We start from the raw sequence: 26,328 nt of genomic DNA, 5'->3' as shown, positions 1-26,328 counted from the left end.
TTTTCCTCTTTGCCCCATCACCTCTTTCCCATCTCTGCCCCTGCTTCCTGACCTCTAAAGTAGGCACCCGGCTTGTCAGTAGTTTGCCAATAGAATGCAAATGCCCTGACTCCAGAATTTGGGATGAGACCAACAACATATCTCTGGAGTAAACTAATGTTCTGCTTCTTTGCAGATCCATCCCAAAAATAACTTCCGCAGCAATTTGACACGCTTGACTGATGCATACCAAATATTGCAGTAGGCTAGTCTGCCCAACTGAATTTGTACAATTTTTTCTGAACGAAGAATTTTTTTGGAAAATTTAACAGACCACCTACCATATATGTTTCAGAATCGGCAGCCTAAGTCCAGAGCAGCAACATGGCATGTGGAAAATGAGGTAAATACTTAGCTGCTGTATTGTAAAATTCTCTTACCATCACAATTTGTAAGCTTCCTTTTCGTTTATTTTTTATCTTTTCTTCTACCTAACATCCTTTCCTCCCTAACCTTGATGGAAATAATTGTTGCACTATCTTTGGTGTTTTCATCCATCTATTACTTTTAAAACCCATCTACTTCCTGTGGAACTTGGGATGGAAGAATATTATATTTATTGGATTTCCAAGTAATGTAGAAACTAGAAAGAGAAACCTTATTTTATATTTTCTCATTCCAGTAACAGTTATGCTTTATTCCAATGCTTTGCACTTTCCCGATTGTATTGAATTGATATAGATCCACCAGATTAAAATAACGAAACAATTTAGGAGACAGGATAACATATTGGACATTAAAAGGTTGTGTTTCCACCTTTGGGATGCTGCACCGTGTGCGGATTAGATAGATGGGATGAAATTATCCTTTCTACTAGCTGTAAGGATCTTGACTGATTTTAGTGAGTGCTCTATCTTTGCATGCATCTGCTCTTAATTTAGTACTATTGTCAGTCACAGGCTTGGCTAATATAAGGAACTTAAATGATGCATTTCAAAGTAATAATGTTCTGATATTGGAATTAAGATGCATTGTTAGAAAAGTGCTTCAGGAGATAACTTTGTGCTCTATTCAACATGGAACGTTTATGTTGCTCATCATGATGAAAGCAGCATTTAAAAGCAATAACTTACATTTTTGTAACATCTTTAACATAGAAGAAGGTATACAAATAGTCGTTTGGTAGTACAGAACTTGAGTATTGCTGAAAAAAGAGACATATCTAAGCATTTTGTCTTGCACTCATCAGGACGTTTTGCAACAATACCAATATATACTATGTGAAGAGTTCGATGATTGGTTGGCAAGTGGCTTGCCATGGAGAATGCACCAATGACTGACAGTTAACTACACAGCATTGTTTGAAATTTAAACTGGGCAGCTTGACCCTGATCCCTTGGGGCAATGCCTCGACCAATGAGTCAGCAAATGGCTGTCACTTATTTTGTTTAGCTGAAACAGGTGTATTATGCCTGTATAATTCCTATTATTTTAATCCATTAACTCTCTTTTTAAATGTAGTTAATTGCTTAAAATACAAATCACAGGGGCACATTAATTTGTATTCTAAAAATGGCACCCAGCAGATTTTCAGCTCCATTCTGTTTTTGGAATTTAGATTTTATTAGAAATTGACAAATTTTGCCCATGGTGTTGTGTATTGCCCAGATTCTGCCATGTTCCGTAAACATGTTGCGTATTGCCCAGATTCTGCCAAGCTCTACAAACTATTCAGATATCAAAACTCTTGAATTGTAGTCTTATAACTCCTCTGGGATCCATCCTCTTGTGTAGTCATTTGCGTGGCGTATTTCATTTGAATGTAATTGAGCAAAAATTGAATGACATCCCTCAGTTCATTAGGCTTGTTTTAATTCACTAGTAGGGAGGCAAGCAAAGATGGGCTTTTTGAAGGGATGGTTTGCTAATAGACAGAAGAAAAGTCCTTTGTGTCAAACCTCGTTTTGATTTGCGTGTACAGGTTGGCAATAGCTTTTAACTCTGCAAAGCTTTTGTTCATCATTTTGAAAGTGCTTGTTTTAGATTTTTTTTTCATTGATTTCTTTAAAATAGTCACTTATTTCATCTGTCTGAATAGGTGGCTGTTCAGGCTTCCTCTAGTGTAGGGCTCATTTCATCCTGAACGACTGCTTCAGCTTTGACCGTTTGTGGCAACAAGTTGCATGTGTTTGTTTTTACAGCTATTGCTGTGAAGGTGTATAACCTCAAAGGGTAAGTAGAAGAATTGACTCCACCAAATGATACAGCAGCACAAAAGACATTTGGTTTAAATAATAAAACAGGAAGAATTAAAATACATAAAGACTAAATATTATGTACAGAATTGCTCTATAATCTCTACAGACTATAAAGGAAGATATCTGTACATTCATTGATATCTGAGTTGGTCCTTGTTTCAATGTTTTATGCTTTAGAGCTGCTGGTTAGAGACGGCTTGGGCGCAGCCTTGACAATAAGAACGAGAAGAGTAGGTTCCGGTCAGCATAGTGCCCATAGACCGGAGCTCCTTCATATTCCCAAAGCATGAAGCACAATAACAAGGGCAACAGAAATACTTGTATAGGGTAGGTATTCAAACTGGGAGTCCCATTTGGAGGGGGGAAACAGGGCCGATGTTGGTAGGGGGAGAGGCAGATTTGGCAGATTTAAGTTTTGAAGCATTTTTTAAATTCATAGCAACAGAAATAATATGCTAGCATCGTAAGGAAACATGCTTTCTGCAGTGTTTTCCTTTGAGTAGCTAACAGTGTGTTTATTTTCAAGCGGTCCATTGCACTAATATGCAACAGTGTGTAAAACCTTTAGATCTAAGGTGACAGACTTATAAATATATTTTTGACTTAAAAATATTAGCAATTTCTTCAATTTTTAATCTATAACTGAGAAATACTGGAGGAGATTAAACTAATATGCTTATTGCAGGGGAGGCTGAAGTAATTTTCAGTGTTGGGAGCTTCTAATTAATCGATTATCCAACTCCTACCAGAATTGACACATCTGGTGTTCTCGTACCATTACGCCTAACTCTTTCAAACTATCATTTTTTAAGATCTCTTACCTAATTCTGCAAACATTGCATCCGATCATCAACTTGCCGCTACATTGCACCCAGATCCTGGAACCCCTCCCACCACTGCCATCCCTTTGTTTGCACCTTGGCCCACCAATCTTTCTTGCTCATTACCAAACTCTGCAGTTCCTAACTGTAGTTTTCCAGCTTTACAGTACCCTTCAACATACATCCCAAAGTTGGCTTTTTCCACTCGCATACCATCAGCAATGTCTTTCCCATTCAATATCAGCACCGTCTCTAACTGCATCCGTTGTTGCTCTTTGCAAATGTTTTGCATTTCCCAGCCACCCAAATGCAACTTCCTCACTGCCAGTAGCATTTAAAAGTTTATGCCCCCTTAACGTCTCAAGACTCAACTTCTTTGTGAACGGTCTACACCTAAGGTAGCCTGGGGAAAATTTTGTGATATACTGCTCTTGCACTGAGTTTTGTGGTGCAATTTAACACAGTTGTTTTACGGTTTGTTCAAATTTTCACCTATTGAAATAGAAGGATGGAAAATCAGGCATGTTACAAAGTGACCAAGCAAACCTCTGTACTTGCTATTCTGATTGGAGTCCTCTTAGTGCCATGAGTGCAACATTTTGAAATATACCCCTGTACTCCAACTTCCTACCTTTTGATAGCCCCATTGTTAGTCGTACATCATAAAGATATACTGTAAATATTTCATGATACATTAACTCACATCTGTCACAAACCTGTATTATATTAAAGATTCCAATATAGCATAGCATTTCGTTCAGTTTTTATTTGAATTGCTATCGTCTTTATCTGTTTCCTTTTTAACTACCTTTGCTTTATCCCCAACATTTTAAAATGTGCCAATACAGTAATACATTATTTATTATAATACATCTTTATCAAACACAATATAGAAATCAAAGAAAATGTATGATCAAGAAAGAGGCCATTTGGCCCATCCTGTCCTGAATTTGCAGGCCACAGCTCTTCAAGTAGACCTCTAAGTACTTTTTAAATGAGTTTTTGCCTCTTTCTGCCTTTGAGGCAGAGAATTCTGGGTCCCTGCCAACTGTCTGTGTGAAAAAATGTTTCCTCATCTCCCCTCTAATCCTTCTACCAATTACTTTAAATCTATGCCCCCCCCTCTGCTAAGGTAATTAGGCCATCCCTATTAACTCTGTCTTGACCCTCATTTTTTACAGACATCTCGATTAAGCCACCTTTCAGGCTTCACTATTCCAAAGAAAATAACCCCAGCCTATCCAATCTTTCCTCATAGCTAAAATTTTCCAGCACAGTAGATACAGATGTCACCATAATCATAGACTCTAGGCCTGAAAATGACGCATAATGACTCAATTTCACTTTTTCAACCTGTGCCCTTCATGAGGGAGAAATTCATTTGGGTAGCAGTGCCAGACAGATTTGCATCAATTCCTCACTGGCAGGCAGCACCACATTCCACTACCTGCTTGTACAACTTTGTTCTGATTAATATTATTGAAGAACGTTGCACAGATAGCAGGCTGTGTGCTACCTGCTCCCAGGGAATCGGCATAGTTTATGTCGATTCACGAACAAATTTTTCCCAATAATATATTTATTCTACTATGTGGAATATCCTCTGACTTGCTGTGAATATCGCCTCAGCGGAGCCATTAGTATAGGATCATGTAGACTGGTGTTGCTTACAAAATAATAATGCACCGTGGAAGTGAAATGACTTATTCAACCTTTCTGACTGGTCCTGTGGCTTGCAATTTTTAGCTCAACCCCGACGAGTTACTCGCTGGAATGTAATAAATATGTGGAAGTCTTTTACTTTTAATTCATGTCGAAATAAAGTAATTTTGTTTGGGGGGGAAAAAAATGTTGCGGTAAACAAGTGATCTTATCCCAATTGTGCACAATGTAATTGGACTAGAAGTGATGTTAGGATTTATCAATGGCTGACGAAGGGAATACTATCCTTCTATCGATTGAATTAATATTAATTTAAGAAGCAAGAATTAAGTCCCATCATTGTGTAGTGCCGGACAAAAGGAAACAATGACATCTAAATATTAAGTTGAGTGACCTTAAAATAAAGGAGTATAGCATTAATTTGTTAAATTATGTACAAATAGTTTAGGCATGGTTTGATAGTGGCTGTAAATGACCTCCTCCTGATTTGTTGCTTGGTACAGATGATAAAATCCCTTTTTGGTTGTTGTGATGTTAGCAACATCTATAACATGTTAATCCTTAGTAAGCTAAAGCCTCCTGGTCATAATCTTTTATTTTCATCCCTGGGGCTGAGGTAGATACCAGCTTACGATGTGGTAGTGGGAAAACCTCCTTCCACCCCAACCCCCCTGCCTCCCAATTCCCCCCGCACAGCATGAACATGCTGTTTCAGGTCTTGTAACCTTAAGATAAAACCTCTGTCGGATAACAGGACTGTAAATTAACTTTTTCTTCCCAGAAGGCAGTGACCTAGGATTTGAAACCCTATTTATACCAGTTGGATTTGAATCTTCTTGATTCACGGTCGGCTTTAAACGGGCATCAAGAGGTGAGATTTTTGCTCTCAATTAGCATCTGAGTTGTTAACTCCATGTTTAACAACTAATATAGATCTACAGCTGCACTGTGAATGGGATATAACATGGAATAACTGAATCAGTTCTTTCATGCAGTGAGATTCCTTGCTCGGTATTGCCTCCTGCCCCGAGTTCTAATTTTTTCAACATATTTGAATGAAGTTTTATTGGTTTATATTTAATTCAGTTTATTGTAGCAAGTTGAATTGATACTTCTCAATTGTTTTTATTGCCTTCTCTTTTTTTCTTGTTTAGGGTCAACCATATAAAAGTAGTCTATAAATTAAACATATGCTATTGTTTACAGCCATAAATCATCATCATCCAGTATTCAAAATGAAGCTCCAAAGAAAAAGCCAAAACTTGAAACAAAGCCCTCCAATGGAGACAGGTAAACTCGTTGGAAATCAAACTTCTGTTATCTTGTTTGGATAGGGAGAGTTTTTGTATTCATCACAATGCACAAGACAATCAGCCAGGGTATAAAAGTAACTAAGCTCACAAAAGTTGCTGCCTTAGCCATACTGACCAGGAAGGTGCCAAATTAATCCTCTGTCTACACAGGGTTAGCTGATTTCATTTGAGTAGTGGTGCTAAAGTCCTTGGGTGAAAGAAGGAAAATTGGCAAGAGTTCCTGTTTGTTATACACTGGCCTCTGCTGGAACTATCCAAATAGGATTGTTGGGGAAGAGCAGGATCAGGTTCGGTGGTGATATTGTCCACTGTTGCATAGCCTATCGAGGCTCGTGCATGAATTTTGGACTCTTGGATCACGTTGTAGTGTAGAGTAACCATTTCCCATGGAACTGTACTCCACTAAAGAGGCTCAGTGCCTTGAGAAGAGAATTCCAGAGAAAATTATTTTTCAAAAAACCTGACACAACCCAAATGTCAGTGAAACAGATCATGGTTTGGTGTTCTAATGGAATTAAAGTTATGAAATTGAAAATTAAATTCCAGTCTTGTGCATCTGCAGGATAATTGGCCTGATTCAAAGACTCCCCCACCCCACTTCCCCCTTTTCCTTCTTTCTCTCCCCTCTCCAAAGTTTGACGGAATTTCTCAGCTACTGGTGATGTGGTTAAAATAGGTGGATGCATATTCCTATCCACTAGGATGGACACTGATCTAAAAGGTTTCAGGTAGAAGTTTTTTTTGAAATGAAGTATGGAAGTTGTTATTATTGGTTTCTGTCAGGTTCCTAAGTTATAAGTTTCAAACATTGTTTATGTATAAAAAAAAGCTTAACATTGATTTATAGTGTATTACAAAACAACTATAACACTGTAAAATGATTATATACAGTAAACCAAGATCTTGTATTGCTGAGTGACTGATTAAATTTCATTGCTTTGTAAAGTGCTCCGCATTTTTTGTGATCTACCTGATGGTATAACTCTTGACTCTTGCTGTGAGCATGTTGGTGGAGTACCCTTGAAACAGCTCCTGCTTTGTGGAGCCTGGCTAATTGGTCCCTACAACAAATCAATTTTTGAGTAATGTCATCCCTGCCATCATGTACCCTGATGTGAAATCCCAATGAAATGAAAAATCAGGGAACATTGGGAAGAACAGGGACTACTGGTAGGAAGGATCAGATAGATGTATTCTAGGGGAAGCTAAACCCTTTTGGGGCTGAGCATAGCTTTTTCTTTTAAACTTATTTTTTCTGTCTCGCTGGTTGTGTATCAATTATAGCTAGACTTGTGATGAGATGTGTGCCCCGAGAGTAGCATCAGTGGAATCATTAGAATGGCCTAAGAAGAAATATTTGATTTGAGCAGTATGTTTATGCTATCAATTAAGATTAATTTCAATCCCAGTTGGCATCACTCTGGAATTACTCATGCATCGTGTTTCACTCATTGCCACAGAATTGCTCAATGAAAAACTAGTGAATGATGAAAATGCATTACTCACTTTTGACAATCATTTAAATTAAAATGAGCCAATAACATTTGTTTGTGTTTTAAAGGATTGTCATTGTTATTGATTTATCCAGTGTGTAATGATAGCTGTAAAGTTATAAACTATACCGTTTATGTGGTATATATGAACCACTAAAACATTTTTCTAAAATACTATATCACTTGACAGAATCAGTAGACTCAGAAGAGACATAAAGTGTACTAAGAAGATGGAATGTTATGATCATCCATTATGTGGTCTTATTAGTTTTCTCGAGTAAATCTTTACTGTGTTGTGGAGTTTTTACTTGCTGAAAATTATTAGCTTTGGAGAAGTCTGATTTGTATGTAATTTCTGGCATTTCATTAACATTTGAATAGTATGGCCCATTATTTGCAAAATAAAACATTCCTTAATTGTAGCTACCTTTACATGCAGCAATGCAGTGTGATTTACTGAGTTGCAGTATTGGAGATTTTCATACAACAGGAAAACAAAGGGGTAGAGTTTCAATAATTCTGGTGCTAATTATGTTCTTGTTGAGAAGTGTTTTTTCCCCCCAGCTTCCTGGCCCTCCACCCCCCAAAAACCCCCAGGAGTTCTCATTGAAACTCATTTGTTTATCCTCAAACTCAATCTGCCATGAACCAGCACAACTGGGCAGTGTTTTTTATTCCTTTTTTTAAAAAAAAAGAATTGCTTTGAAAATATTTCCTTATATTGTGGTAACTTGGTAAAGTTTGATTATTAGTCAAGCTAAAATGATTTTATCACACAAAGTAAGCATTTTAAGTCTGTGTCAATCCATCACCTGTGAATAGCACAATTTTAAATTACTTGTTTTAAAAAAATACAGAACTATTTACTAATGATTTGGGGGTATAAGTGGTATGTTCCTTAATAAATTAAGAGAAGTAATCTTCAGATTTTTATCTGCGTTTTAATTGCTGCTGACTCGCCACTTCTGCATTGGAGCTCAGTTAGTATGGGACTAATAAGGTTGTGTAAGACATGACTTGCTTCTGTTCATTGATATCATGAAGCCACCTAGGGCTGCTGTTTGCCATTTGTCATGTTAACTATGTTTGCAATTCACTATTTTGCTAATATAATGGGTGGTTTAAGTCTGAAAAAATAAATAAATAAATAAGTTAAGAGAAAAAAAATTCAAAACCTTTCAAAACTTGTTAATGCCTGTCCTTGCGTATAGAGTTCTTAATTTTTGGAACGTTCTTGGTTACCTGCCAATGAGTGCAATTAGCAGAAATTTGCATTGGTGATTACTTCACCCCGAGGACATGACCAGCTTCCTGGGTGGGGAGGTGTCAGCTGTGGCTCAGTTCATAGCACCCTCGCCTTTGAATCAGAGGGTTGTGGGTTCATGTCCCACTCCTGGAAACCAAGAACTGTGATTGTACTCGAAAGAGATGCAATCTGTGACTGTTGGTAACTCGAAAGAGTTTCCTGGGTGGGGCCTGCTTCTAGCACAATGGTTTTAAAACTAACACAAAAGATTGCGGAAACTCAAATTTTGCATTCATTGCAACTTTAAGCGTATTTTGCAATCTGTTGTGCAACTTATGTTGATATCAGGTGCTGAAAGCACAATAAAATGGAAGCATTGAGCCAAAGTACTTGTTTGAATTCTATATCTTTTACTTAATGCCATATGGTACGGAAGCCTAATTATTATGCGTGGCTTATTTTCTATAGTTAAACTGACACATTTTTAAAAATCTGAACTCTGCTTGATTGTCTTTATTTTTCCACCTGCAAATTTTCATGTCTTGTGACAGAATGGTAGACTTCCCTTTATCTCACCCTGTCAAAGTGCTCAAAATCCACCAAAATCATACAATTTGATATACATACAGCTAAAATTTGATTGAGATGAATTTTGGATGCTCACATATGATTTTTGTTTCTAGCATTTATTTAGGGAACTTAAAAGATGTGTTTCTAAAGTGCACTGTGACATATTTCAGATGTTAAAAGTGCTTTATGCACAATGAATTGCATTGAAATACAGTCATTATTATAAAGACAAAACATAGCCATTTTGATAACCACAGGCAGCAAAAAGAATGACCAGCTAACTCGATAGTGCTAGTTGAGGGAGGCATGGTGGACAACACCAGGAAAACCTTGTACTTTTGAGTATTGTTATAAATTTACTAACATCCACTGGTGCAGACAGATGGAGCCTCTGTTTAATGTTTTGATTAAAGGTTGCATCTTTAACATATTTAATCTTACTACCGTATTGAAACGTTGGCCTGATTAAGTGTTCAAGTGCTAGACTAGGGCCTCAGCCCACAGTTGGACATGCTGCAAATGAAGCCAAGCTAGCATCTTAATAACAAAATTAAGTTTTTGCAAATCTGTGATTTGATTTTATATTAAACTACTTTTTTTTGCTAACAGCTCATTAACCCAGTCAATGGACTCTGGTGGGACAGACAACTTTGTTATAATCAACCAATTAAAGGAAGAGGTGATGTCTTTGAAAAGACTTCTGCAGCAGAAAGAACAAACTATCTTGGAAAGAGATAAAAAGGTAGATTAAACAGCAACAGGTACTGTTCATTACAGCTGCGGGCGATATAGACCAGAAGGCCTGGCTTCAACTCCTGGCCCGAGCTGAGTTAACTGATTGTTGACAGGACAGCAATTGGGGTGGTACATTTGGCCCTTGTACTCCTGGCTAAGGGAAGACAAAGTCAGCCACGATTCATGTCCTGATAGCTGTTCAGTGCCTCTTGCTGGAAAATATATGTATAATGTCAGGTGAAATATAATTGGGTTTATAATACTATATGATATATCAAATAATTACCAATGCTGACTTGTATGAAGAATATTTACTTAGGTAAGGTGCCAGTTGACTCCTTCAGGGAAGGAAATTGGGAAAAATAAAGTTTTATAAATATATTTATGAAACATTTTGTAGGCTTGACTGGTGTTCAGTGCCTTAAGTGCTTTTTTTTTGTTCATCAAAGCTGACTGAGTTGAAGGCAGATTTTCAATACCAGGAGTCTAATCTTAGAACAAAAATGAACAACATGGAGAGAGCTCACAAAGATGTGGTGGAACAGCTACAGGTATTTACTGGATTTCAATATTTTAAATTTTTTCTCTTGTCTGCACTAACCTGACTTTACACATTTTAGTTAAGTAATATAGTATCAATTTTTAGATGCTGATACTTCAGTATTTATTTGACATGACTAGGACCTAGCTTCTTGCAATTGCCTAGCTGGCACTTGGTATGAAATACCCAGTCACTGCATGCCATTCACCTGAATCTCAGAGCTACTTATTTATTTCATGCTTATTGCAAAGCTGGACATGGGTTTTGTAATGTTTTTGTTGCTTGCGGACTTGCTTGAGAAACTTATTTGGTTGACCAAATAACAATAAATCTTCACCAAAATAAAATACTTCTAAATAACATTTCATTGTTGGAAAGTAATCAAAACTATTGCAAAACACTGGTGCTCTCACTCTTCATTTCAATTGAGATAATGAATTCAGGCCACTCTCTCACCCAAGTGGCCAGAGCATGTCACTATCCCATGACCCACAGCAATACTTTACATCCCAAAGTCTAGAGCACAATTTCCATTATAAATATTACCATAGGCAGTTTTAATGTTAAACATTGGCCTAAAAAGTGTGACTCAGAATTTTTCTTTTAAGCCTCTCACAGGAAGAGGGTGTTGCTGGCTAAGCTGGCATTTATTGTCCATCTCTAATTCCCCTTAAGGTGGTGATGAGCTGCCACCTTTAACCCTGCAGGATCATGACACAAGAGGTATGGCTTGTAGATAGGAAATGTGTATCATATGCTAGACTTCTAATAGTGCAACAGTAGATTTCTATATCATTGCTGATGGTTAATTTGCCATTTTAGAAGAATAAGAGTGGTAGCCAATTAACATGAGGGCTCCAGACCATTAACTTCAAGACTGTCCTTGGAAGCACTGGGAAAAGGGTCTGGCAATAGTGGGGTCTCTGGGACCAACATTTTCATGGTATGTTCAAATGTTGGAATGCTAGGAGGAGGTCATCTGGGCTTCGGGATGAGAGGTTTGTGAGCACAGAGATATCTAATCAGGGAAAGTCCCTAGGGAGGTTGTTCTAAGCGTGGTTTGGGGTGTTGTTGGTAGATCCATGGAATGGGGAGTAATGTTTAGTAGCCATGCGGAGAAAAGGGTGCAGTAGAACAAGACCCAAACTGTTGGCCTCAAAGTATTAAGCCCCGACCCTTATCCATGTTCCTACCCAACAGCCTCCTTCCTCAAAATAAAAACCGAAAATGCTGGTAACATTAACTCAACATGTCTGGTAGCGTCTTTGGAAAGAGAAAGAGTTAACATTTCCAGTCTGTGACCTTTCATCAGATCTTCCATGGTGATGAAAGATCACAGATTTGAAATGTAACAATGTTTCTCTATCCGCAGATGCTGCCAGACCTGCGTATTTCCAGCATTTTTGGTGTTTATTTCAGATTTCCAGGATCTGCAGTATTTTGTATTTGTATTAGTCTCCTTCCTCGACCAGTTTACAGCCTTTTGAGATTTTAGGTAATTGCTTCTGTTTTTCTCTACCACTATCCACTCCCTGCACTCCTCCCACCCAGCCCCGTTCCCATGTCAGTTGAATTCTGCTGTGTATTCCTGCCTTAAAGCATCTAGGATAAATTTTCTACTTAAAGTTAATAGATGGAAGATTATTTGGTATGAACTTCCCTGATATACAAAGGTGATGGTGTTCTAAGTGGTCTATTTTTTGGGATTGGGAGATGTTGCAGAAAAAAACCTTGGTGACTTGCAGTAGATAGTATACACTGTGACCATGACACTCCAATAGTGGAATTGGTGGATGTTAGGCTAGTAGATGAGCAGCTGATCAAACAGAGACAACTTTGTCCTGCACGGTGTTGAACTCCTTGCATATGGCAATTGTATTTATCCAGGCTGTCCGTCACTTTTGACTTGTGCCTTGTAGATGGTGGAGAGGCATGGTGAAGTCAGAAGATGAGCCACTTGCTGATGAATACCAGCCTTTTTTAAAAATTCATTCATGGAATGTTAAGTGGCATGGTCACTACTGCCCATCTCTGTTTGCCTTTAACAAGTTTGTTGCTGAGCTGTTGACTTAAACTGTTGCAGTCAGTGTGCTCTTAGGGAACGCGTCCCAGTATTTTGACCCACTGATGATGAAGTAACAGCAGTGTAATTCCAAGTCAAAATAGTACGTGACTTGCGGCAAGTTTGCAGGTGATGGTGTTTCCATGTGACTGCTGCCCATGTCCTTCTAGGTGGTAGAGGTCGTGGGTTTGAAAGGTACAGTCAAATGAGTCTTGGCGAGTTGCTGCAGTACATCTTGTGGATGGTGTACAATGCTGCCATTGTGTGTTGGTGGTGGAAGAATGCTTAAGCTGGTGGGTGGCCTGTCAATCAAGTGGGCTACTTTGTTCTTAATGATGTTGAGCTTCATGAGTGTTGCTAAAGCTGCACTTATCCAGGCAAGTGGAGAGTATTTCGTCACACACTTGACTTATGCTTTATAGTTGGTGACAGACTTGGGGAGTCAGGAGCTGCCTAATTCCCAGCCCCAGACCTGCTCTTATAGCCACAGAATTTGTATGGCAGGTTCAATTAAGTTTCTGGTTAGTGATAATCCCAGATGTTGATGGAGGCGAGGTGGGTGGTTAGGGATTCAGCAACAGTAATGCCGTTAAATGTTTGAATGTCAAGGGAAGATGGATTCTCTCTTGTTGGAGATGGTTATTGCTTGGAACTTGTATGGCATGAATGTTTCTTGCCACTTACCCTAAGCCTGACTGTTGTCCAGGTCTTGCTGTATGCAGACGTGGACAGCTTCGTGAGCCGTGAATGGTACCGAACACTAGAATCATCAACGAATATCCCCCCCACTTCTCACCTTGTGATGGAGGGAAGGTCATTGGTTGGGCCTAGGACATTGCCCTGAGGAACTCCTGCAGCAACATTCAGGCGCCGAGATGATTGGCCTCTATCAACCACAATCACCTTCCTTTGTGTTAGGTATGACTCCAACCAGTGGAAAGTTTTCTCCATTGACTTAAATTATGTTAGGGCTTATTGATTTGCACACTCCCAGATGCTGCCTTGGTGTCACACTCCGCTCACCTCACCTGGAATTCCACTCTTTTGTCAATGTTTGGATCAAGGCTCTAATGAGGTCTGGAACCTGGTGGAACCCAAGCTGAGCATCAATGAGCAGATTATTGATAAGTACGTGTCGCTTGATATTGTAATACTGTCGCTGAAACTTTCCATCATTTTGCTGATGATTAAGAATAGACTAATGGGTTGGTAATTTACTGAATTGGACTTATTCTGCTTTTTGTGGATGGACATACCTGAGCAATTTTACACGTCGGGCAGATGCTGCCGTTGCAGCTGTATTGAAAGAGTTTGGCTACAGACATGAATAGTCCTGGAGCACAAGCCTACAGTACTACAGCTGGGATGTTGTCATGTCTGTCGTCTTTGCTGTATCCACTGTTTCTTGATATCACATGGAATGATATCCCTCCTCATCCATCTCGACCTCTCTACAGCTTTTGACACAGTTGGCTACATCCTCCTCCTCCCCTCCAGTGCCTCTCCAGTGTTGTCTAGCTGGATTGGATTGCTCTCACCTTCTATTCTTATACCTAATTGTTGCCAGTGTATTTCTTGTATAGGCTTTTCTTACTACTCCACAATGGTACAGAATGTGTCCCTCAAGGATCCATCCTTGGCCCTCTATGGTGACATTATCCTAAAGCACAGTGTTAGTTTTCACATTTATGGTGACAACACCATGCTCTACCTCACTACCACCTCCCTCGACTCTTCCGTTATTATTAAATTATTAGACTGTTTATCTAACATCCAGTACTGGATGAGCAGGAATTTTCTCTGATTGAATATTGTTTTCCATCCCTGCTCCAAGCTCTGTTCCCTAGCTACCGACTCCATCCCGCTCCCTGTCTATAATTAAGCCAGTCTGTTCACAACCTTTGTGTCACACTTGACCCTAAGCTGAGCTTCTGAACTTGTATTTGTGCCATCACTAAGACCACTATTTCTACCTCTATAACATCATCTAATTTCAGCCCTCTCTCAGCTCGTGTACTATTGAAACCCTCATCCATGTCTTTGGGCAGAATTTTCTGGCTGATGGGCGTGACCCGATCGCCGCCCGTGATCAGCTTCCAGCTGCCATTTTACGTGGGCGGGCCAATTAAGGCCCACCCAGCGTGAATCGTGGCTCCTGAGGGCAGCAGGAGTGGGCAGGTGACGGCGTGTCTGCAATGACCGCCGAGTCCAATGGCGACCCGGCAGCCTGCTTAAAAGAAGCTGCTGCAGCCTTTTAAAGGCCGTCAAACATGGCTATTGGATGGGCTCCCCAGAGCATTGCTGGTGAGCAGGCCAAGCAGGAGGATAGGGCAGGGGGGTCACTGTGCCCCTTGTAGATGAAGGTTAATGCACGCCTGAACAGAGCATCTGTAACCTGCATAACACAAGTGTGGACAGATGTTTGGGAGACACTGCAAAGATCACCCACCAACCCCTGGAAGGAGCCAGAGGCATAGAAGTTGAGGGCAGCTGTGACCTTTACAGCCACTGGCATGGGGTGTTCGCCCACACAGTGGAGGTATCAGGCCCAATCATCTGACAGATATATTTGACTGTCTCCCTTGAGAGACAGAGCTTCCTTCGGCACTGCACCTCAGACCTATTGAGGTAGCTGCTTCACCATCTGTGTAACCTGGCAGCAGGATAGTGGCGTCTTCTGTGATCCCTTCCACCTTGGACTACCTCTTGGTCCTGCATCCCTTATGCCTGTGCCGCTCCTCCCAAAGGTGGCTCCCCTGGAGGCTGAATGTGCACTCATGGCCTCCCCACCGCCTTCTACCCCATCCTTCCTCCTCAGAGGAGGCGTCTCTAGTGGAGAGTTCATCTCCCATTCCCATGCTAAGGGAAGGCTTCCTGAAACCTGCAGGCCCAAAAATGATTCTTCACTGTGGAGTGCTGACCTGAAGGTTGAGAGTCCAGTCCAAGTAGCTGGTATGCATTTTGAAGTATTTTAGCTCTCACAGGCGAGTAACAGTAACTTTGAAAAATAAATATTTGACAGAGCACACTCGTGACCCCACTGAGCCCTCATCCTGCCTGTGGATGAGGTGTATACAAATGTGTCCTGCCCGTTGCGCCCATGTGACGACCCGAAGATCTCACAGGCGCTGAAAAATTGCTGTCAATTGGTGCCTCAAGGGCCTTAAGTGGTCTGTTAATTAATGGTGGGCGTGCATTGGAGATCATCGCGCGCCTGCCCAATGAAATATCGCGATGGTATGTGGTGATGCCAGGATGCTCGTCTGATTTCACCACGCGTCATTTTACAGGTCGGCACGTGGGCCCTGCCCCCGCACGCCAACAGTAATGTTCTGCCTTTTGTTGCCGTTAGACTTGACTATTCTAATGCACTCTTAGCTGGCCTCCCACATTCAATCCACTGTAAATGGATCATCCAAAACTCCACTGCCCATGTCAACAGCAGGTCCCTTGTTCCTTTTTCATCTGTTTGTTGACCTACATTGGCTCCAGGCCAAGCAACATCTCGATTTTTAAAATTCTCATTCTTGTTTTCAAATCCCTCCACGTCCTCGCCCCTCCCTTAATCTAGTTTTCGTCAGCCCAACAACCCCCCGCTGCAATCACTGGCAAACAGCCCTACCTCCGATGATGGAGAGAAGGCTGTTGATGAAAAAGCAGAAGATAATTGGGCCGAGATGCTACCCTTAGGAATTCCTGCAGTGATGCCCTTTGGCTAAGATGATCGCCTTCCAAAAACCACAACTATCCTCTTTTGTGCCAGACACGAGACCCACTATTGGAAGAATTTCACTTATGGTCACTATTGATAATTTTATTAAGGCTCCTTGGTGCTTCACTTGGCCAGATATTCTCGTGATCAAATACTGCCTTGACATCAAGGGCAGTCACTTTCACCTCGCCTGAAATTCAGCCCTCATATCCATGTTTAGATCAAGGCTGTCGTAGTGAAAACCAAACTGCATCAATTAGCTGTTTATTACTGAATCAGTGCTGCTTGATAGCGTCGTTGATGACTCCTTAAATCAGTTTGCTGATGGGTCAGTGTGGGCTGATATGGTGATAATTGGTTAATTTAACCTGGATTTTTTGCACAAGATATATCTGGGCAATTTTACACCTTGCCAAGTTAATGCCTGTGTTGTATACTGAAACAGCTTGGCTAAGGTTATTCCATTTTTGAGGCTGATGAGGGCGCTGGTTCCTCCAGGGAGTGCAGACAGAGCCAAGCTTCTGTTTGTACAGGAGGGGAGGAAGACCAATAGTAATAGGGGATTCTATAGTCAGGAGAACAGATAGGCACTACTGTCGCTGTCAACGTGACTCCAGGATGGTGTGTTGCCTCCCTGGTGCCAGGGTCCGGGATGTCACTGAACAGCTACAGGGCATCCTGAAGGGGGAGGGTGATAAGGCAGAGGTCATGGTACATGTTGGTACCAATGACATAGGTAGAGAGGGATGAGATCTCGCATCAAGAATTCAGGGAGTTAGGCAGCAGACTAAAAAGCAAGACCTCTCGGGTTGTAATCTCTGGATTACTCCCAGTGCCATGTGCTAGCGAGCTCAGAAATAGGAGAATAGAGCAGATGAATACGTGGCTTAAGGGTTTTAGATTCCTGGATCACTGGGACCGTTTCTGGGGAAGGTGGGACCTGTACAAGCGGGATGGTCTACATCTGAACCAGAGAGGGACTAACATCCTTGCGGGTGGGTTTGCTCGTGCTATTGGGAGGAGTTTAAACTAATTCAGCAGGGGGAGGGGACACAATGTTAGCAGAATAGGGACAAATCATAATACAGTGAAACAATCAAGTCAAAGGGAGTACGGCTGCATTAACTTTCAAGGGATTAAGGCAAGGCTGGATGGCCTCTACTTTAATGCCAGGAGTATTACAGGTAAAACGGATGAGTTAAGGGTGAGGACTGACATGTGGAACTGTGATATAGTAGCCATCATTGAGACGTGGTTGAGGGAGGGGCAGGATTGGCAGCTCAACATTCCGGGATATAGAATCTTCAGGCGAGACGGGAGGAGGTAAAAGAGGAGGAGGCATTTCATTATTAGTTAAGGAATCAGTTATTGCAGTAAGGAGATATGATATCTTGGAGGTGGCATCAAATGAAGCTTTGTGGGTAGAGCTTAGGAATAAAAAAGGGGCAGCCACTTTGTTAGGTGTTTATTATAGACCCCCAGATAGCCAGCGGGAAATTGAGGAGCAAATGTGTGCACAATTTGCGAAGGTGTGTAAAAACAATAACAATAGGGTAATTATATTAGGTGATTTCAACTTTCCCAACATTAATTGAGATAGATATAGTGTTAAGGGCTTGGATGGAGTGGATTTCTTGAAATGTGTACAAGAGAACCTTTTAGGCCAATATGTAGAGGGTCCAACAAGGGACGTCGCAGTGCTGCACCTAATTCTGGGGAATGAAGCCGGACAGGTGGTTGAGGTGGTGGTGGGGGCGCATTTTAGTGAGAGGGACCACAACGTGGTACAATTTAAGCTTGTTATGGACAAAGAAATAGACAAGTTGCAAAAAAATGTTTTGGATTGGAGGAGAGCGGATTTTAGTAAAATGAGGCAGAATCTGGCCAAGGTAGACCGGGAACAGCTACTTATAGGGAAATCTATAGAGGAGCAGTGGGGGGGGTGGGGGCGGCGTTCAAAAAGGAAATGGGGAGGGTACAGGCTCAACATGTTCCCTCTAGGGTGATAGGAAGGAGTAACAAGCCCAGAGAACCATGGATGACCAGAGATATTCAGGGTACGATGAGAAGGAAAAGAGAGGCTTTTAGCAGGTACAAGGGAGCAAATCAGTGGAGGCATTAGTGGAGTACAGAAAGTGCAGGGTGGAGCTTAAGAAAGCAATTAGGAGAGCAAAGAGGGGATATGAGAAAGCTCTGGCTGGTAAAAGTAGGGAAAATGCCAAGATATTCTATAAGTATATCAATGGGAACAGGATAACCAGAGAAAGAGTAGGGCCTATTAGGGACCAAGGGGGCAATCTATGGGTGGAGCCAGAGGACATCGGTAGAGTGTTGAATGAATACTTCACATCCATCTTCACCCAAGAGAATGAGGATGAAGGTATCTAACTCGGGGAGACAGGCTGCGAGGTTCTTGAGCAAATTGATATAGGGAGTGACAAGATATTGGAGGTGTTGGCAGGCTTAAAAGTGGACAAATCTCCAGGTCCAGATGATTTGTGCCCTAGACTGCTGAGGGAGGCAAGGGAGGAGATTGCAGATCTGACCCAAATTTTTAATTCCTCTCTGGCAACGGGGGAGGTGCCAGAAGACTGGAGAACAGCTAATGTGGTTGCGCTATTTAAGAAGGGTTGTAGAGATAAGCCAGGGAACTACAGGCCAGGGAGTCTCACGTCAGTGGTAGGGAAACTATTGGAGAAAATTCTGAAGGAGAGAATCTATCTCCACTTGGAGAGGCAAGGTTTGATCAGGGATAGTCAGCATGGCTTTGTCAGAGGGAGGTCATGCCTAACAAATTTGATTGAATTTTTTGAGGAGGTGACCAGGTGTGTAGATGAGGGTAGTGCAGTTGATGTAGTTTATATGGATTTCAGCAAAGCCTTTGACAAGGTCCCACATGGGAGACTTATAAAGGAGGCAAATGCACAAGGGATACAGGGTAATTTGATAAGGTGGATTCAAAATTGGCTTAGTTATAGGAGACAGAGGGTTATGACAGAAGGATGTTTTAGTGACTGGAAGCCAGTGTCCAATGTCGTACCACAGGGATCTGTGCTGGGTCCCCTATTATTTGTCATTTATATAAACGATATAGATGACTATGTGGGGGGTAGGATTAGTAAATTTGCGGATGACACAAAGATTGGCCGGGTGATTAACAGTGAGGTTGAGGGTTTTGGGCTACAGGAAGATATAGACGGGATGGTCAAATGGGCAGATAAGTGACAGATGGAATTTAACCCTGAAAAGTGTGAGGTAATACACTTTTGAAGGAGTAATTTGACAAGGATGGCATTAGGAAGTTCTGAGGAACAAAGGGACCTTGGCGTGTGTGTCCACAGATCCCTGAAGGCGGAGGGGCATGTTCGTGGGGTGGTGAAAAAGGCATATGGGACACTTGCCTTTGTCAATCGTGACATAGATTACAAAAGTAGGGAGGTCATGTTGGAGCTGTAAAGAACCTTGGTGAAGTCGCAGCTGGAGTACTGCGTGCAGTTCTGGTTGCCACATTATAAGGAAGGATGTGATTGCACTGGAGGGGGTGCAGAGGGGATTCACCAGGATGTTGACTGGGATGAAACGTTTAAGTTATGAAGAGAGGTTAGATAGACTTGGGTTGTTTTCGTTGGAGCAGGGAAGACCGAGGGGCGACCTGATCGTGGTGTACAAGATTGAGGGGCGTGAGCAGGGTGGATAGGGAGCAGCTGTTCCCCTTTTTTTGAAGATTCACTCACGAGGGGACATAAGTTCAAGGTGAGGGGCCAGGAGGTTTTGGGGGGATGTGAGGAAAATTTTTTTTACCCAGAGGGTGGTGACGGTCTGAAATGCGCTGCCTGGGAGGGTGGTGGAGGTGGGTTGCCTCACATCCTTTAAAAAGTACCTGGATGAGCATTTGGCATGTTACAACATTCAAGGCTATGGGCCAAGTGCTGGTAAATGGGATTAGGTAGGTAGGTCAGGTGTTTCTCATGTGTTGGTGCAGACTTGATGGGCGGAAGGGCCTCTTCTACACTGATTCTGTGATTACTACTTTGGAACAATGTTGTCAGGGTCATATCCTTTGATGTATCCAGCTGTTTCTTGGTGTCACATGAAGTGAAGCGAATTTCCTGAAGGCTAGCATCTGTGTTGGCGGGGACCTTGAAATCAGGCAGTGAGATTGTTAACTCAGTGTTTTTGGCTTAAGATTGTTGCAAACGCTTCAACCTTATAATTTGAATTTGCACACTGGACTCATATCATTTAGCATCAAATGTTCATAGAGCCTGCCTCGTGTTACTTAATTGTGTGCCACCATTTTGACTGTTTTGAATTGATCTGTTGGTTATGTGTTCATCTAGGCTTTAGGAATCTACTGCTGTTTAGTATGTTGTAGTTTCACCGGATTGATATGTCATTTTCAGCTATGCCTGGCACTACTGCTGGCATACACTTCTCATTTCTGACATTAATGGATGGTTGCCTCTCGCACGTGTTGTTTGTCTATGAAGAGTTTATAACAGAAAAACATTTTTTTTATCCAATTATATAAAGGCCCTCATTTGTCTGAAATAAAAAGTTTGTAAATTCAATGTCCAGTTTGTTTCATTACTTTTTCAAAGATCTTAACACTCAGATCCATTACAGAATGAAGGACATATCTTTCAATTCCTGTTGGTCCACTGACTACATATTGGAAAATCTGAAAAATGTGCATGTTTAGAATTTACAGATATGATTGAAAGTTCTTTGTAATTTGTATATTTAAAGCATGCTGGGTTTTTGAGACAAACTGTGACTAAAATAAAAACTAATGGAAGTATTGAAAAACATGAAAGATTGCTCAGTGGGTAAATCTAATTTTTTTAGCCTTTGTTTGAAAGCTTATTTTGGGCATTAGAAATTTGTTCCTAAAAAGGCACTTTTTAAAAAACCATTTTGAGTGATTATTTGGCAAAATACAGAAGAAGTGGAGTTGCAACTAATATTGCAAGGCATTTGTAGCCCAGAAAGAGGCCATTTGATCAGTGTTTATATGCCATATGAGCATCCCACTTTACTTATTTAGTCTTAGCCTTATTCGCATGTTCCTAGCAACAGTTCATATTTTAAAGTGAGAATTACAATTGGAAATTTTTACATTGGTTGTCATGGGGCTTGGGTCATCCTGAAGATTTTTAAGATATGTAGATAGATGTACAAAAACAATGAAATGCTGAAAATATATGGGAAAACTTTTAAAATCATTAAAAACATTTTAAAAGATTAACAAGCGCAAGTGGAAAGCTACTCTTTTCACAGCAGCATTTAAAAATATTGCCACTAATTTTATTAATTACTTAATCACTTCAGCGGTTGCAATCATATTTCTCCTCATTGTTAGTTAAATCCTGTTATCTTCTTACTTGCCCATTGGATACCTAAAAGACTGCAGAGGCCCCTGTGCCTTGTGGCAAAAAAGAACCTGATCTGAATAGTCTCCATGTGAGATTAAAAATGTTACCCTTTTTGTAATCCGTACTTGAACAATGGTCACTCTTCCTAGATTTTTCTTTCCCGTTTTAAATATTTGTGTTCATTAACTTAAATGTGTTAATTCATGCCTGTGTTATCCTTTATCAACCACACCACTCCAATCCAATTGCATTGAGTATCACGTAGACTAATGTGGACGGTGACCTTTTTAATCTACTTAGACTGTTATGACAGTAGTAATACATGAGGTAATTCTGAGATATGAAATGGCTGTTGATAAACAACTTTGTTTTTTTAATGTGATATACCTTTCATACAATTTAGTACAATATTTGTGTTTTAAACTTGTTTATGGTATAGTTATAATTTTTCCATAGGCCAAAAATCGAGAATTGCTGAAACAAGTTGCATCATTGTCCAAGGGTAAAAAGATGGAGAAGACTGGAAACGTTCTGTTGTCTCCTTGAGGGGTTTCTTAATAGGTGCATCATGAAAATGAAAGCAAATACTGCCGTGTTATAGAAGGTTACTGTGAAGTCTTTAAAAAAATTTTGCACCCTGATCGTTTTCAAAGTGGCTAGATTTAATCTTTTTTATATCATTTTAACTAGCAATAAGAAACAGTACTGTTCACAAAAGACAAACCCTATCTTTCACAAGATATTGATTCCCTTATATTTTCACCTTGAATTTGGAAGCTGAAGAAGGGACAGTGAATGGAAAGTAATAATGGAGCTTCAGTCTATTGTTATTTTCTGCAGAAAATTGCTCGGAGTTACCTTGCAATAAAATTCTAAAGAGTCACTTTTTGACATGGCAGTTGTTAGTTTTACAGTAAGACTTTTTTTAAAAACAGAAAACCTAAGAGGTCTGGCAACATATTCCCGCTCATCGAGAGTTCCTCTCTCCCTGTAATAACTGATTTTCAGCAGGGACCGGGGAAAGGGTTTGTTTATAATTGGAGGTTTGATTGTAAAATGTAAATTAATTACATTTCCTATTTAGAGTGTTCTGTGATTGCCTTTATCCAGCTGAGCTGTAGAGAAATATAAAATGACTAGTATATATGCTTTATGCAAATCAAAACCAATAGAAATGTGTAAAGCTTATATACTGAAAATGACATGATTGACTGAGCTGTCTTTCTTGGAATATTTTTCAAAAGCTGTAGCATTTCGAACAGTTGATCCTGATAAATTAACTAACATTAGAAATGTTTGGATAGATAACTCCCTTTTCAGCAACATTTCATGGGCTTTCGCCTTTATTGATGAATGCATGCTTCTATGTATGTGCGTGAAAATTGTTAAATTGTTTGAAGGACAATATAGGATTGCAAACTAATGTTAGAAAAAAAGGAACGTTTAGATTCAAGATGACAAGTGAGCTTTCCCCATTGGGATACACAAGTTATTATATTACCTTTCATTTGAAATAGCAACTCCAGATACTGCACAATTCTAATTGTTTCAAACTGCATCCAAAAAAGAAGCTGCATCATTTTCTTTTTTCCTCTTATTTTTTTGTGTGCACCAAAATGCAAATGATGAATGAATCCTGAAATAAATATTCTGTTGTAAAATGCTTATATTCTTTTCTATTTTTGGTGTGTATAGATTTTTTTGTTTCTGTTCAATGAAGCTTATAAAATGGATAGGGCCCATAGATTGATGTATGCGGTAGAGTTGGAGTTGTGCCTTAGGGAAGTTAGCCGTATCTCATTTTACATCTTGTTAAAGGAAAAAGTGTTCAGATTTACAGCAATGCAGAGACAAATTGCTACAAATGAACCGTGATTCAGTTTATATGATCATTTAGGTGTCCCCCAAAAACAAACAATCGTTAGCACAATCCTATAATAATGAGGCTGTAACACACAGTTCACAAATCCATTTCATTAAAACTATTATAATATAGGACAAGCAATCCCTTTTAAACCATTCTTAGTTTAGCTATACTGTATAGAGCAAAAACGCAAATTGTGTATACAAAATAAATTTGTACAATTTTTAAATACTCAGCCTTTTGATAAATTTAGATTGTCATGTAAAGGTGCTATTAAATGACAGGAAATGGTCAACATATTTAATTATTGGACTTGTGGCATGCTTTAATTACATTTCTTTGAGGAAAAAAGTTCAAATTTTCTAAATTGAAGTTTTAAAAAATTTTTGTACCATACATTTTTATTAAATTGCCCCCAAGTAAAAGCTTAGCATTGGTCTAAGTTTTAAAAAAGAGAAATAAACCAACAATGTAGGAATAAAGCAAAAAAAAATGTTCACGGCATTTAATTAGATGTACATCTAACAGTTTGGCAGTTAACAGACTGGTATAAAGAATTCTTTTAAGTTCCAGGTATAGAAAATCTTATTTTATATACGGCCTTTCTCTGCATTTTCAATTAACTTGTAATTTTTTAAAAATCTACCTGAGCCTTGTATTCTGGAAATTCCAATACAGGCCACATTTTGTTGACCACTATTCTCTACCAGCATGAAGTTGAGTAGGCCATATAAAACTATGCATTTAAAACCTATAAAATGTCAACTGTGTCATTTTTTGATAACTCTACAAAACAAGAAAAAATAATACTTATTCTATCTCAGGCTGATGCAAATAATACTTGACAATGTCACCGTGCAATTGTATGAACAGGCTTTAAAACTTCTAGCAGATAACTCTTCATAAGGGGCATTATAAAATTATTACAGAATAATGAAAAACGCAAGAGTAAGAACTCTCTTGGTATCATAGCGATGTGAAGATATTTGATAGCATGTTGTTACTCCAGTACAAGCATGGTTAACCCTAGGGCCTATGAATTGCCTCCTCTAGAGTGATGCATACTTGATGAAACTAATTTTCTAACCAGTTAGTGAGAACAGATTGCAGTATTTTGTGTGTAAACAGGAACATATTACAAAAGCAGAATGTGATATAACCATGTGTAAATTGCCATTGACCTCTACCAGTAACAGTGCCTTGTCATTCTGCAAGTTTTTAAATTTGGCATACATTCTGTAATTATGGTAATACATTACCATTTGTATATAATGTTTTGCTAATGCACCAGTTTGCTTATTTATAAATGCTGTAATTTTCTTTGCTGTAGAGTGGTTCCAAACTTTTAAACTCAATTTTAATCATGTAATTCCATGTTTTTTCATCGATTTAACTAATTGTAGTTATATTATGTGCATGGAGGATTATTACCCTTCCTGACTATAAACCTTTATCAGATATGTATACAATGTTATTTGTAAATCAGGGTGCATAGAATTCAAAGACTTCACAGTATTTAAACCAGGATGGTGAATTTTAATCATGTACTGAATTTTAAGATTTTAATATTGTTTATATTTGTTTTTACCTCCATTTATTACTTGAAAATTCTAAGTTGTAAAATAGTTTGGGATGTTTCCTTGCAGCAATAGACATAGACTTATGCTTTTTATTTTATTTTGGAAAGAAGTCTCCTGTATAAGTGGTGAAACTGCAAGGTAAAATTGTACTGTACTTCATTTTTATGTAACCATAAACATATGTTCATTGAACTTGTGTTCTTTCTAATGAAATAGGATTTAAGTCAAAGCTGCCAGTTGTATATTTTAAAATCTCACAACTCACCTTGTATTTCTTCTGTGTCCTCCTTGAGGAACTGTATACATAAATGCTTGGAATGTGTTCCTTAGAATTTGTAACTATACACAGGAACAAACTGAATTCTATAATCAGACATTGGTCAACAGCTGAAATTTTATACTTGTTTTCTAAATCTTGACAGTTTGAAATAAATCTTGTTAAAATATTCTGCTTTAATGTCATATGATGTTTTAAGACTTTATTTAATTCCCTTTCCTATTTGGGATGGTGGATAGTAGCAGTAGTAGTTTGTCACTTTTTAACATAAGTATGATTGAGATCAATTTATAGATTGTCTTTATGGGCTCTGAATTGTGTTTTTAAGTTAATGTTAGAGTTCCTGATGGCTTAATGAGTTTACCAGTGAGAAGCTAAGTCTCTCAGACTAGGAATGCCCCATGTCTCATCCTGAGTGTATAGGGAGGGGAAATTGCAACAAGTCACTGATATTCTGTGACCCCTGCTTCAAGTGCAGATCTATGGATAATGTTATGATCACAGCCGGTGTCAATTGCTGCACAAACCAAATCCCAGAGGAAAACTCTTGCCCTTTTTTATTCTGAAAATGAGAAGACTTACCAATCTCAGCAGGAAGAGGTCCAGTAACACTTTTTTGTGATTTTAAAAATTAAAAGTAAAAGTTTCATTAACAAGAATAAAAGAAAACTTAAGCACATAAGATTACAGTTACACAATTAAGGTTAGTCTGACAAGACATTCCCCAAACAAAGACTCTCCACTTCGTCATCCCACAAGGAAACACCTTCCAGGCAACACTCCCTTATAGATGTTTAATTACAAGAAACCCAGTAATATTACCCAAGGAAAATTGCTGTA

General features: G+C 39.5%; 1 protein-coding gene across 2 annotated transcripts in view; it reads left to right on the top strand.

The window, feature by feature from the left end:
- Positions 1-25,657, top strand: part of fam76b (family with sequence similarity 76 member B) — a 45,372-nt gene extending 19,715 nt beyond the window's left edge. For both annotated transcript variants that reach the window (XM_078545784.1, XM_078545783.1), the window contains exons 6-10: positions 335-382; positions 5,927-6,010; positions 9,952-10,084; positions 10,527-10,628; positions 22,224-25,657. In XM_078545784.1, the coding sequence (XP_078401910.1) occupies positions 335-382; positions 5,927-6,010; positions 9,952-10,084; positions 10,527-10,628; positions 22,224-22,313 (457 nt within the window). In that variant the 3' untranslated portion in view covers positions 22,314-25,657. The remainder of the gene's footprint in view (positions 1-334; positions 383-5,926; positions 6,011-9,951; positions 10,085-10,526; positions 10,629-22,223) is intronic.
- The last annotated feature ends 671 nt before the right edge of the window (positions 25,658-26,328 follow it).

This window comes from Cetorhinus maximus, chromosome 7, assembly GCF_964194155.1.
Source record: "Cetorhinus maximus chromosome 7, sCetMax3.hap1.1, whole genome shotgun sequence".
NCBI classification, from domain to species: Eukaryota; Metazoa; Chordata; class Chondrichthyes; order Lamniformes; family Cetorhinidae; genus Cetorhinus; species Cetorhinus maximus.
The sequence above is the reverse complement of the archived record's forward strand: the minus strand, read 5'-3'. Positions and strand labels throughout refer to the sequence as shown.